We start from the raw sequence: 12,278 nt of genomic DNA on the forward strand, positions 1-12,278 counted from the left end.
GGCAAAAAAGAGGGTATAGAAATTGAGAGGACTAAAAATTGTTTAAATTTGTTAACCGGCCGAATACTCTGCCCAGCAAAAATACATTGTATGTTTGTGTGTGTGTTTGTGTAAAAAATAAAAAAAAACTTTACAAAAAAAAAAGAGAATAACATGAACTTTTGTTTTACAGCACGGGTTCTTATGGTTTTTTCTACACCCTACAATTAATTTTCACCATTCAACTGATAAACAAGAACTCCCAGCTCCTGCACAACCTCACACTGGGCTACAACATCCATGACAACTATTTGAACACTTTATGCACTTCAGATGCCTTGCTGGACATGCTCTCCACTGGAGAATTCAATGTCCCCAACTACGACTGTGGAAAGAAGGAGAACCTTCTGGCTCTCCTTGATGGAGCTAGAAGGGGCATTTCCATCCAAATGTCAACATTAGGAGGCACCTACAAAGTCCCACAGGTTTGTGTGTGTGTTTTTCTCTCTTTGATAAAGTGAGTGGTGGGTGTTGGTGGGTCAGCAGCAGATGCACCTGTATGTTTTCCACGGGATTCAAGAGTTGCTTTTCTCCATATTAGCAGACATGTCAATCCTGTTTTTTTCCTATTATGTTCATGTTCAAATTCCTCATAAAAGGCCTGAAAAGCAATAAGGTCCCTGGAGAGGACTTTCTCTCAGCCATTCAACTATTCAAAAAACATCCCTAGTTGTGGATGAACTATTGGCATGTTCCTAATAATACCTGCCATATCCAGTTGGATTGAAGTTGGCAATACTATAATATACATTTATGTATATTGAAAAATAGAATTAAAAAAGGACTCTAGCAATTACAGGCCAGTTAGTCTAGTAAGCATTGTGGCTAAAATATTTGCCATGTTCCTCTTAAGTAAACTTGAGATTTACACAAAAATGAACAAAAGTGCATTCTTTGCAGAAGAACAAAAAGGTTTTAAATAGAGGAAAATGTTTCATAAAGTTGTACAATAATTAATCAATAAATTAATAATCTAATATTGATAACGTATTTGTTTTGAAATATCTAATTACACAATATGTCAGTCAGATAAACCAGAGTCTGATGGCTGTATAGATGTTACTGCAGCACTTGACGCAGTAAATGGAGAAATATGATGGAGAAAGTAGATGGTCCTTAAAATGGAGCTCAGCCTGTTGGCCCTGATCCAAGCCCTTGTTTGAGAGGGAGGTTTGGGCTCAATGGAGCCATGAGAAGAAGGATCTATGCATACCAAGGGGGAAGGGAAAGATGCATATTTGAACCCTTGTTCTTCAGTCTAGATATTAATGACCTACCAGGACTAAGGAAGGATTCTCATGTGCATGTCTAAAATGCTAAATGATTTATTTAGCATATGGCAAAGGTATAATTAGCCAGGAAACTACAATGTTAGTACATAGTATTTGTTTCACTGCCGAAGAGTGCGAGTCCATTCAGTTTGTGCCCATGAAGTTCTCCAGGGTGCATCACAGGGGGTGAACCAGCTCTGTACCAGAATCCTGTGGCATCATCCGGGCCTTCTCTCACCACCAATGTTACCTCACATCCGAGCAAGTCCAGCACTGGCAGGGGCCCGGCCATCTCCACAAAACACTGCCACATTTCCCACCAAAGTGGTACCTATTTATCTACTAGTGTTGTCACATGCTTTCGAACTGCTAGGTGGGCAGAAGCTGAGGCAAGTGATGGGAGCTCACCCCGCCATGCAGTGATAGAACTCGAACTGCCGGAACAGATCCAGTGTCTTTAAGCCACTGAGGCTCCTACCTGCTAAATACACATTGGTTTAAACTAATAATTCAGTACTATTATCCTGTGGTTTAGAATGTGTTGACTCTTGAGAAAAGGTGGCTCCTACTGAGATAATAATTCTCTGATTATTGATAAATCAAAGTCAAAAGTTGTGGTCTTTGGAAAACAAAGGTAGCCAATACAGCAGTGGTGAAATGTAAAATTTGTTACTGTGGCATGTTCTGTGGGCGTGGCTTGGTGGGTGTATTGTGACTGGGTGGGCGTGGCCAACTTTTTTTTTTTTACTCTTTTAAAGCATTTTTTTACAACCTATTCAGCCGAAGAGCTTGTAAAAAGAAATGCTTTTAAAAGTTTTTTAAAAAAGGCTCTGGCGATCACAGCTGTGGTGCGCGATCGTCAGAGCCTTTTTTTAACCTTTTAAAAGCAGGAACTAACAACACCCGGGTGGGCGAGGGGAGCCTCGCACCGCCATCGCTACCAGTTCTCTGAACCACCTGCCATAATTGCTACCGTGAGCACTTCACCCCTGCAATACAGCAAGTAACGCCTTTCCTTACCCAGCGTTACTTTTCTCTGAGACTGAATCTTGGATCTGCCATCATCAAAGGAGCTCAACTAGAGCAACGGCAGGATTGAATTTACTGCTTAAACTTTAAAAAATATCATAGCTATTCAGTTTTCTTCCCAATTATTAGAGAATACTGTATAATGCAAAAGTTACCCTCAAGCCCTTCCATTGAACTGAGGTTTGGGGCTTAATAGCTACCGCTACTATTATTGTGAATAATCTTCTTTGCTATAGAATGATGGACTTTAAATTGTTTGGAAATGGCCTTGTAACCCTTCCCAGATTGATAGGCAGCAACAATGGCTTCTCTCAGATCATTGCTGGGTTCTTTGCCCTTTGGCATTCTGTTAACACAGACCTCAATGCTGGAGACCAGCAAACTCCTGAAACTTTGGCTTTTATAGAGGCCGTCACACTTGTGATGATCGATTAATCCAGGTCCCTTGATCAGCAGCACCAGGCTGCCTCTCAGCCTCTTCACACCCATGGAAGCAGTCAGGGTGTCCTTAGCCTTTCACACCTGGCTCCTCCATTTCGGCTCTCTTTCTGTAAAATAAAGGAGGACAGGGTGTTATATCTCCTGTGTTGCTGTTCACCTGAGGTTGCATTGACCTCCTTTTAAGAACTGCTGAAGACCAGATGCTTTTTACTGTGTCCTGATACATGAAACCAGGGAACTCACAGAGGGTCTCCTTCCTTTTCCACAGGGCTGAATTTCTTAGTGTACAATTAAACCTCTGGAACCTGACAGAGTCCCCAAATTCTCTGGGTTAGAACATTGTTGTTGTTAGTTGCGAAGTTGTGTCCAACCCATCACGACCCCATGGACAATGTTCCTCCAGGCCTTCCTCTCCTCTACCATCCCCCGGAGTCCATTTAAGCTCACGCCGATGCTTCAGTGACTCCATCCAGCCGTCCCCTTTTTCTTTTGCCCTCCATCGTTCCCAGCATTAAGCTCTTCTCCAGGGAGTCCTTCCTTCTCATTGGATGGTCAAAGTATTTGAATTTCATCTTCAGGATCTGGCCTTTTAAAGAGCAGTCAGGGTTGATCTCCTCTAGAACTGACCGGTTGGATCGCCTTTGTTGTAGCCCACCAGTGGCCTGCACGGATTGTGGCTGATCCTGATGACGAGGAGGCTGGTGTGGTGTTGCGCCAGCAGCCTGTGCAGCCAGCGCTTGAGTCGGACAGCGAGGAGGCTGAAGAGGATGTGGTGTCAGAGGCAGAGACTCAGTCAGGACCTTCAGAACCTCCAGAGGCTCCTTCAAGTGAAGAGAGTGAACTGGAGGAGCCTCTTCTCAATGCTCGAGCACACAGGGCTGCCAAAAGGCAGGAGTGGCTACTCAGGAGGAGGAGGTGGTCTCCTGGAGAGTAAGGCTTGGGGCTAATTGGCCATTCCCTTAACCTATTTAAGTTCACTCACAGATAGCACATGCTGCTGGAAACAACGTTTAATTACTACGCAGAGCATTTTGAGAGTGAGTTTCTTGTACATCTTGGTTTCTGGGCTGGTTGCCAACCCTTGTCAGACTTTGTTTATTCTCTGTAATTCATAGCAGGCTGATAAGGACATTTGCACTGGAAGCCTGCATTTTGAAAGGGGTCTCTCTGTATTGAAAGGGAAACAATAATAAGGATATAATAAATAATACTAGAATATGATATACTGGTATACTAGATTCTGTAACCATTAGGTTCCTGTAATACATATATGCCTTTGTATTTGTATCACACATATTATTCCTTTCTATTTGTATCTCCTGTAACAAACATATTCTGTTATTAGGCCTCTGTAATGTATCTGGTATTTGTCAAACGTATGTCCCTGCCATTTGACCTGAACCCATCTCAATCTTCTCCCTGTATTTTCCTGTGCTATCTAAAAGCATGGTACATATCTAGTTGGAACTACAGTCATCAACAAAGGGATAATTTACACCTCAGCCCTAATTTATGTTTTATCTGGATAAACTCCTGTCTTGGAAAGCCAGGGGGCCAAATGGCCAATTGGGTAAACAAAGAAATGCTTAAGATAAGACTAATTGGGGAAGTTTCTATTCCCCCTTGCAGGGCAACAAGGAATACACAAACCTAAATTAGGAGGCCAGAATTGGGTACTAAGCTGACATCTCTGAGGGTATAAAAGGACGCCATACCTTCCCCAATGTGTGGCTATTTCCTCGCATGCATTGTATCTGTATGTTCTGGATATAGTTCCACCCAGTATTTTGTTTTTGGCCAGTATTTTGTTTTGGTGGCTCAGCAGACTGATAGCATTGTGATTGACACCAGCTGTCTGCAATTACTATAAGTTCAAATCTCACCAGGCTCAAGGTTGACTCAGCCTTCCATCCTTTCTAAGGTAGGTAAATTGAGGACCCAGTTTGTGGGGACCATAAGCTGACTTTGTATAAATATACAAAAGTATGAAGGCTATTGCTTAACACATTGTAAGCCGCCCTGAGTCTCCGGAGAAGGGCGGCATATAAATCAAATTTTAAAAAAATAAAAATAAAATAAAATCTGCTTTTTTGCAAGTCTCGACTTGAGTCTCTCTCTTTGGCATTCTGGTGACTAAGTATATTTTGGGACCTTACATTTCTAAACAGAGTTTTTGGAGCTTTTTGTGTGTCACACTCCTTGGGATTTGGAGCTGGGGCAGAACAGCCTTGCAGTCTAAGGGACTTGCAGGACTCTTCTCCAGCACCATAAAGGCCTCCATTCTTTGGCGCTCAGCCTTTCTTATGGTCCAACTTTCACAGCCATCCATTGCAACTGGGAAAACCATCACCTTGACTATACGCGCTTTTATTGGCAAGGTCATGTCTCTGCTTTTTAGTATGCTTTCTAGATTTCCCATAGCTTTCCTCCCCAGGATCAAGTGTCTTTTAATTTCTTGGCTGCAGTCCCCATCTGCGGTGATCTTGGAGCCCAGGAAAATAAAATCTGTCACTACCTCCGTTTCTTCCCCATCTATTTGCCAGGAATTGAGAGGGCCAGATGCCATGATCTTAGTTTTCTTAATGTTGAGTTTCAAGCCAACTTTTGCACTCTCCTTCTTCACCCACATCAACAGGTTCTTTAGTTAGAACATATAAAATTGCAAATAAAGCCTCTTGGATTATGCATCTGACAAATTATATTAGGAGCTGTGGTCTCCCTGTCTCTTATGTAACTAGAAAACAGGCCAAAAATAATCAAGGTATATATCCCTTTCGCCTTTCAGCTCCCCTGGCTCAAGCTGATGAAGGGAGGAGAACTTGTGGTTCAGAGGTTAATACAACTGCCTAACATGTAGGCAGCCCAAGTTCGAATGCAAGTAAGGGTATGGCTAGCTGATGAGAGCTAAAAAGCTTGAAATAGATCTATACTAGGCAAGCAAGCTTCACCAAGCATCTGGAACATTGAATATCAACTGCATAAGAAAGAGAGAGATCAATGTCTTGGACTGCACATTAGACAAACAACCTCTTGGGATACTTGTGTTAAAGCAACACATTTGTTCAATCAGAATTAAACATTTATGGACCTTTATTGGAACAAAATATTCCTTTCACATCAGCATATGTGGCTCTGATTGCAATAAATGGTAGGGGTGATACAGAAATGATTTGCATTTTTTACTCTTATTCTTTTTTATTTAATTTGTTTTTTGTATTCCATTTTTATACAGTGTTGTTAACACTCTGTTTAATATTCTATTTCTTGCTATGGCATTATTGCTAATCAACAATAGTTTATTTAATTTGTTCATCAATACCAAGTTGAATTTATTAAAAAATAAAATTTAGGACTTTATCTGACCCCCAGTATAACACAGCTTTCTTCCTTACTTTTTTAGATCAGTGATACAATTGCTTCAGAGGCGCTGAGTGATAAAAGCCAATTTCCTTTTTTCCACCAGATGCTCCCCAAAGAAGGGTTCCACTACCCAGCAATTGTCCAACTGCTCTTCCACTTCAGATGGACCTTCATTGGCCTCTTTGCTTCAGATACTGAAAATGGAGAGAATTTCATGAGGACTTTCCCTCCTATGCTTGTCAAGAATGGGATTTGTGCTGTTGTATCACAACTGTTCTCAACAACTGGATATATAGCATCCCTCAGGGATTCCCTCTCTAAGTGGAGACAAGTCAACGTCTTTGTTCACTTCATAGAACATGTTCCCATTACGGACAGAATTCTTCCTTTCCATTTAATACTTATGCGTTTGCCAGGACCCATTGAAGGGAAAGTCTGGATCATGGCAACTTTGGGAACATACAGATTGAAAAAGCACAGACTTTATAAATACGTCCAAAGTATTTGGAACTTCGCTTTTGTGGAAAAAGAAAGGCCAGAAGATTCTGCCTTTGAACCCCATTTCTTTGTGGAAGATGAGTTTCACGATCATTATTTCCAATGTTTTCTTTTAAAGTTTTCTGTCAAAGTCCGCAAAAGATGTATCCAAAAAGCCCCACTGGAGACCCAATGGAAGCAGAACAGGAAACGGAGCCCAAATTACTACCAACCTTACAGTATCGTGAAGACTCTGGCCCAGGCCTTGAATGCCGCCTATTCCTCCAGATCGAGGAGGGGAAAGAAGGAGGGAGAAAAGACTTTGGGGTCTCCAAGGCTGCAGCCATGGCAGGTATGGTGGTCCTGATATGGATCCATCAATAATCAGTTTCTTTGGAGAAGGAACCCAGAGGAGAAGGAGGGGAACCTTCTCAACCACATTGGGCTTCAGAAGGTCAACACATTTGGCCCATCTAATTGCTTGAGACATAACCTTCTAAGCACCAGACACCATGTCAGATAAATTTTGGTTTTAAATACTACTTTTAAAAGAATGTATGCAGGATGTTTAAAAGGATGTCTTTATGGGTTTGTGATTAGCATAGTGCAATTTTAACTTTATAATTATAAGGAGACCCTGAGATCATCTAGAAGGAGATCCTGAGATCATCCAGCCCAACCCCTCCTCTCTGCAGAGTCCCAGTCAAAGCTTCTCTGACTGATGGCTGCTCAGTCTTTGCCTCCTCAGTGAAGGGGAGGCTGAACTACTCTGCTTTGAGGGCTCAGCTCTGAAATGGCTCCTCTTTTCAGGGTCTTTTTCCTCTCCTTCAGCCAGAATCTCCTCCCTTCTGACTGAGCTCATTTCCCCATTTCCCCTCCTTCCTCTGGAGCAACATGGAGGAGATCTGGAGCTTCTGTGCAACTTCTTCCAGTTGTTGGAAAAGGCAGGATGGGATTTACGACCACAACTGAGCTCAACATTTCTGTTGCTAAGGAAGATAGTCATTAACTGAGTTAGGCCCCATTTTATGACCTTTCTTGCCTTTTCTTCTTAAGTGAATCACTGCAGTAGTTAAGTCAGTAACATGGTTGTTAAGTGAATCTGGCTTCCCTGTTGATTTTGCTTGTCAGAAGTCGCAAAAGGAGATCAGGTGATCCTAAAACGCTGCAACCATCATAAGCGGATGCCAAGAATTCAGATGTTGATCACCTGGAGACCCTGGGGATGCTGCCATGATCCTGGGAAAAACGATCATAGATCACTTTTTTCAGAGCCATTGTAACTTTGAAATGGTCACTAAATGAATCGTTTCTCATAATCATCCTGATGTTTTCTAGGCATTTATGAATAATTTCATTGTATACATGATGTACAATGACAATAAAGGCTATACATAATAATCTTTTTTTCCTATGATTCATTTTATTTATCATCTGCTCTAGAATGTCCCCTATAACTTACCAATTGCATCAATTATATTTTGTTTATATATATATATATATATATATATATATATATATATATATATATATATATATATATATATATATATATATATATATATAATTTGCCAATATAAGATTGAGCAATTCTGCTGAACCTTTGTTTTTTATTTATGAAGGTAGTAACACCTATTTTCCTAAATAAGCATATTTTGATGTTAGCTGTAGAAAAAAGATTCAAATGTGTAAAGGCTAAATGGGATTTTTTAAAAAAGCTTTCAGATGTTAAACTTCCTGGATGTTCCCCTTCTAGTTCCATCCTTTCCTGCAGAAGAATGAGTATTGCAATATTTCTGATAGGAAACTGTACTTGGATCAAAATGGAGTTCTAGCAGCAGATCTGGCAATCATGAGCTATTTGATTCTCCCCAAGGAGGATCCCATCCAACAGCCAATGGGGGCTTGGAAAAGACAGAGACTTACTATCCACCGAAGAGCTCTTTCACGGCTAAAGTTGCTCAACAAGGTGGGATAATTTTTTCCTTTCTCTCTTAACTGGGAGACTGTTTTGAACTAGTGTCAAAGGAGAGCAGCTTTACGAGGCTTTATGTAGTCCAGAAGAAACCTTTCCAGGCCCTACAGGTTAAAAGTTTCCTTCTTAATCACATTTTACTCTACTTAAATAAATCTAATAAAATAACAAATTAATAAATTTTTGACAATGAATTTATTCAAAAATTTAATATGAATAAATCATCATAACCATGGATAGATGAAGAGTGGAGGAATGCATTTTAATACAGTCATGAGGAGGAACCGATTGTTTGTTAAAAGGTAAAGGTTGCCCTCACACATATGTGCTAGTCGTTCCTGACTCTGGACATCTCTGTGGTCATATGGCCGGCATGACTCAATGCCAAAGGCGCACGGAACTCTGTTACCTTCTCACCAAAGGTGGTCCCTATTTTTCTATTTGTATTTTTTATGTGCTTTTGAACTGCTAGGTTGGCAGGCTGTTTGTTACTTAATGCTAAAAGTTTTTTCTCAATTCCATCCCTCCAGACTTTATTGAGTAGAAAAATCCTTTATTGCAATGTTAAATGCCAGAAGCAAAAGGGAGGAACTAAAGGAAGAACCTGCCAGGGTCACATCTCGTACACCTGTTTGGAAGGAGTCAGAGATTTCATAGTTACCTCAGTGAAGAATTTACTTGTCTCCCTCCATTTCTCCCCCCATTTCCCATGGACGGAGAGTCCTAACCTCTTTTCTTTGGCATTCCTTGTTTTTCTGCTTAGTCTCTGCCTCAGTCCAAATGTGTGGAAAGTTGCCATCCTGGATTTGTCAAGAGGGCTCGAGAAGGAGAGCCAGTTTGCTGCTATGACTGCGTTCCTTGTCCGGAGGGAACCTTCTCCACTCAGGAAGGTGGGTCACACCAGAGGAAAGGAAGGTCTGGTGGAAATGGATTTATCTGCAGCATTTTGATGAAAATGCAAATTAAAACATGCATTGAAGCTCAACTCTTTTTTTGTTTATTCAAAATCATATACCTTAGCTATATAGGTATTAGAAAACTATATTATCATTTTTTTTCCTGTGGAATGGTTACGCAACATATCTTGGAAAATGTTCCTGGAATCAGGCTTTGTCCAAAAAAGGTGTTTTTTGAAATGTAAAAAAACAGAATATTAAAGAAATGTTGCTTTTTGTCTTTCTCAGATACACAAAAATGCACCAAGTGTCCGGATGATAAATATCCAAATGTGGACAGAGTCCAATGTATCTTCAAAGCTATAACTTTCCTGTCTTATGAAGAACTTCTGGGCATCATCCTGGTCTCTTTTGCCCTACTCTTCTTCCTAACCACAGGCCTTGTTTTAATCATCTTCATTAAATACAGAGAAACTCCCCTTGTCAAAGCCAACAATCGGGACCTCTCCTACATCCTCCTGGTCTCCCTCCTGCTTTGCTTCTTGTCTCCTTCTCTCTTCATTGGTCAACCAAGGAAAGCCACCTGCCTTCTCCGACAAACAGTCTTCAGCATCATCTTCTCAGTTGCTGTTTCTTCTCTCTTGGCCAAAACCATCATGGTGGTGCTGGCCTTCCTGGCTACAAAACCAGGAAACCGAGTGAAGAGATGGTTGGGGAAGAGCTTGGCCAACTCCATCATCCTGTCTTGTTCTGCTGTCCAAATTATCATCTGCTCCATCTGGCTGGGAGTTTCTGCCCCCTTCCCTGACTCTGACCTCCACTCCCAGCCTGGAGAGATCATCCTGCAATGCAACGAAGGGGCCGTTGTCATGTTCTACGTCACCCTCAGCTACATGGGCTTCCTGGCTGCCATCTGCTTCACGGTGGCTTTCCTGGCCAGGAACCTGCCTGGGGCCTTCAACGAAGCCAAGCTGATCACCTTCAGCATGCTGGTCTTCTGCAGTGTCTGGGTGACTTTTGTGCCCACCTACCTGAGCACCAAAGGGAAACACATGGTGGCTGTGCAGGTCTTCTCCATCCTGGCCTCCAGTGCTGGTCTGCTGGGCTGCATCTTCATCCCCAAGTGCTACATTATCCTTCTGAGGCCAGACCTCAACACAAAGGAGCATCTTACAACCAAGATAAATATAAAAACATGAAATATTAAGAGTCACAAACACACCATTATTTGTAGAAGTAGTAATTTTTACCTGGCCACTAAAGGGGATTCAAAATAATTTAATCATTAAAATAGATCTATCATAAAAGGAAGAAGATTCTTTTAATGTGAGAAACATTTATCAATTCTAAAAAGAACCAGTTTCTATAATGATCAGGAATTCTATAATATCTATCAACAATTATAAAAATATGGAACTGGGCTGGGCAGGGGGCACTACAACCGTTTCAATCACTACTTTAAACAAAAGTTAGCATTCAAGTGATGAACTCAAGTTTGGATGGAGAGAGGAAAATAATCTGGAGTTGTTACGGTTCTCATTCTGTCCCATCTTTGGATTCCAGCGACTTCCACAAAATAAGACAAAAAGAGAGAAGCATTGGAAATCCAGACCATTCAGGAAATTAGACAGGTCCGTTAATAGAGGAGTAAGTGAAATAAAAAGGAAAGAAGGAAAGTGTTAGGAATGCAAAGAGAGGAAAGGAAACTCCAGCACAGGGAATGATTTATGAATGAAACTGACAAGGAGGAGCCTGGTTGGAAGTCATTGTTGTATGCAATATTCTTGTTAAAATTGAGGATTTTCCCCATGAGATGGTCTCCTGGCCTGGAAGAGCTCAGTAGAAGGTGGACTATCCAGGTGCTTTTCTGATTCAAAAAGAGAGAAACTACTGTACTTTTTGAGTGTAAGACATACTTTTTCACCCTAAAAGAGGGTGGAAATGTTGGTGCATCTTATACACCGAATACAGCCATTTTTGGCCTCCCAAAACCCCGCCCCACGTGTCCCGTTTTTGCAAAAAACAGATCCATTTTTCACAAACCGGGATGCGCAGCGGGTCTGGGAGGCCTGCAGAGTGTTCCTGGGGGGTGAGGAGGGCAAAAATGGGCCCATTTTTTGCAAAAACGGGGCGCACAGAGGGTTTCGGAGAGCTGCAGAATGCTCCTGGGGGCCAGGGAGGGCAAAAACTGGACATGCAGAGGCCAAAAACTTATTTTCTTGTTTACCTCTTCAAAATCTTGGTCCATTTTATACTCCGGTGCATTTTATAGTCTGAAAAATACGGTAAGCTTCAATTGAAAATGAAAAGCTTGAATAACAAGGGCATTGACCCCTGTTGTCCTTCAACATGGTCTCTTGTCTCCAGAGACTGCTGGGAAAGGTTAACCAGACCTATGGAGTTTGATGCCACTCTTCTATTCCTATTCCTATTCCTATTCCTATTCCTATTCCTATTCCTATTCCTATTCCTATTCCTATTCCTATTCCTATTCCTATTCCTATTCCTATTCCTATGCTACGCTACCCTACCCTACCCTACCCTACCCTATCCTATCCTATCCTATCCTATCCTATCCTATCCTATCCTATCCTATCCTATCCTATTATCCTGGACATAAACTGTTTCAACTCCTACCCTCAAAACGACGCTATAGAGCACTGCACACCAGAACAACTAGACACAAGGACAGTTTTTTCCCCGAACACCATCACTCTGCTCAACAAATAATTCCCTCAACACTGTCAAACTATTTACTAAGTCTGCACTACTATTCATCTTCTCATCGTT

General features: G+C 41.4%; 1 protein-coding gene across 1 annotated transcript; it reads left to right on the forward strand.

Annotated features, from left to right (window-relative positions):
* The first annotated feature begins 326 nt into the window (after nt 1-326).
* On the forward strand, nt 327-10,687 carry LOC139326234 (vomeronasal type-2 receptor 26-like). The gene is made up of 5 exons (XM_070956391.1): nt 327-464; nt 6,181-6,969; nt 8,374-8,586; nt 9,365-9,482; nt 9,777-10,687. The coding sequence occupies exons 1-5, from the start codon at nt 327-329 to the stop codon at nt 10,685-10,687; spliced, it is 2,169 nt and encodes a 722-aa protein (XP_070812492.1).
* The last annotated feature ends 1,591 nt before the right edge of the window (nt 10,688-12,278 follow it).

The sequence above is a fragment of the Pituophis catenifer genome, unplaced genomic scaffold, assembly GCF_029215685.1.
Source record: "Pituophis catenifer annectens isolate HBS135680 unplaced genomic scaffold, rPitCat1.0.hap2 SCAF_19, whole genome shotgun sequence".
In the NCBI taxonomy this organism is placed as follows: domain Eukaryota; kingdom Metazoa; phylum Chordata; class Lepidosauria; order Squamata; family Colubridae; genus Pituophis; species Pituophis catenifer.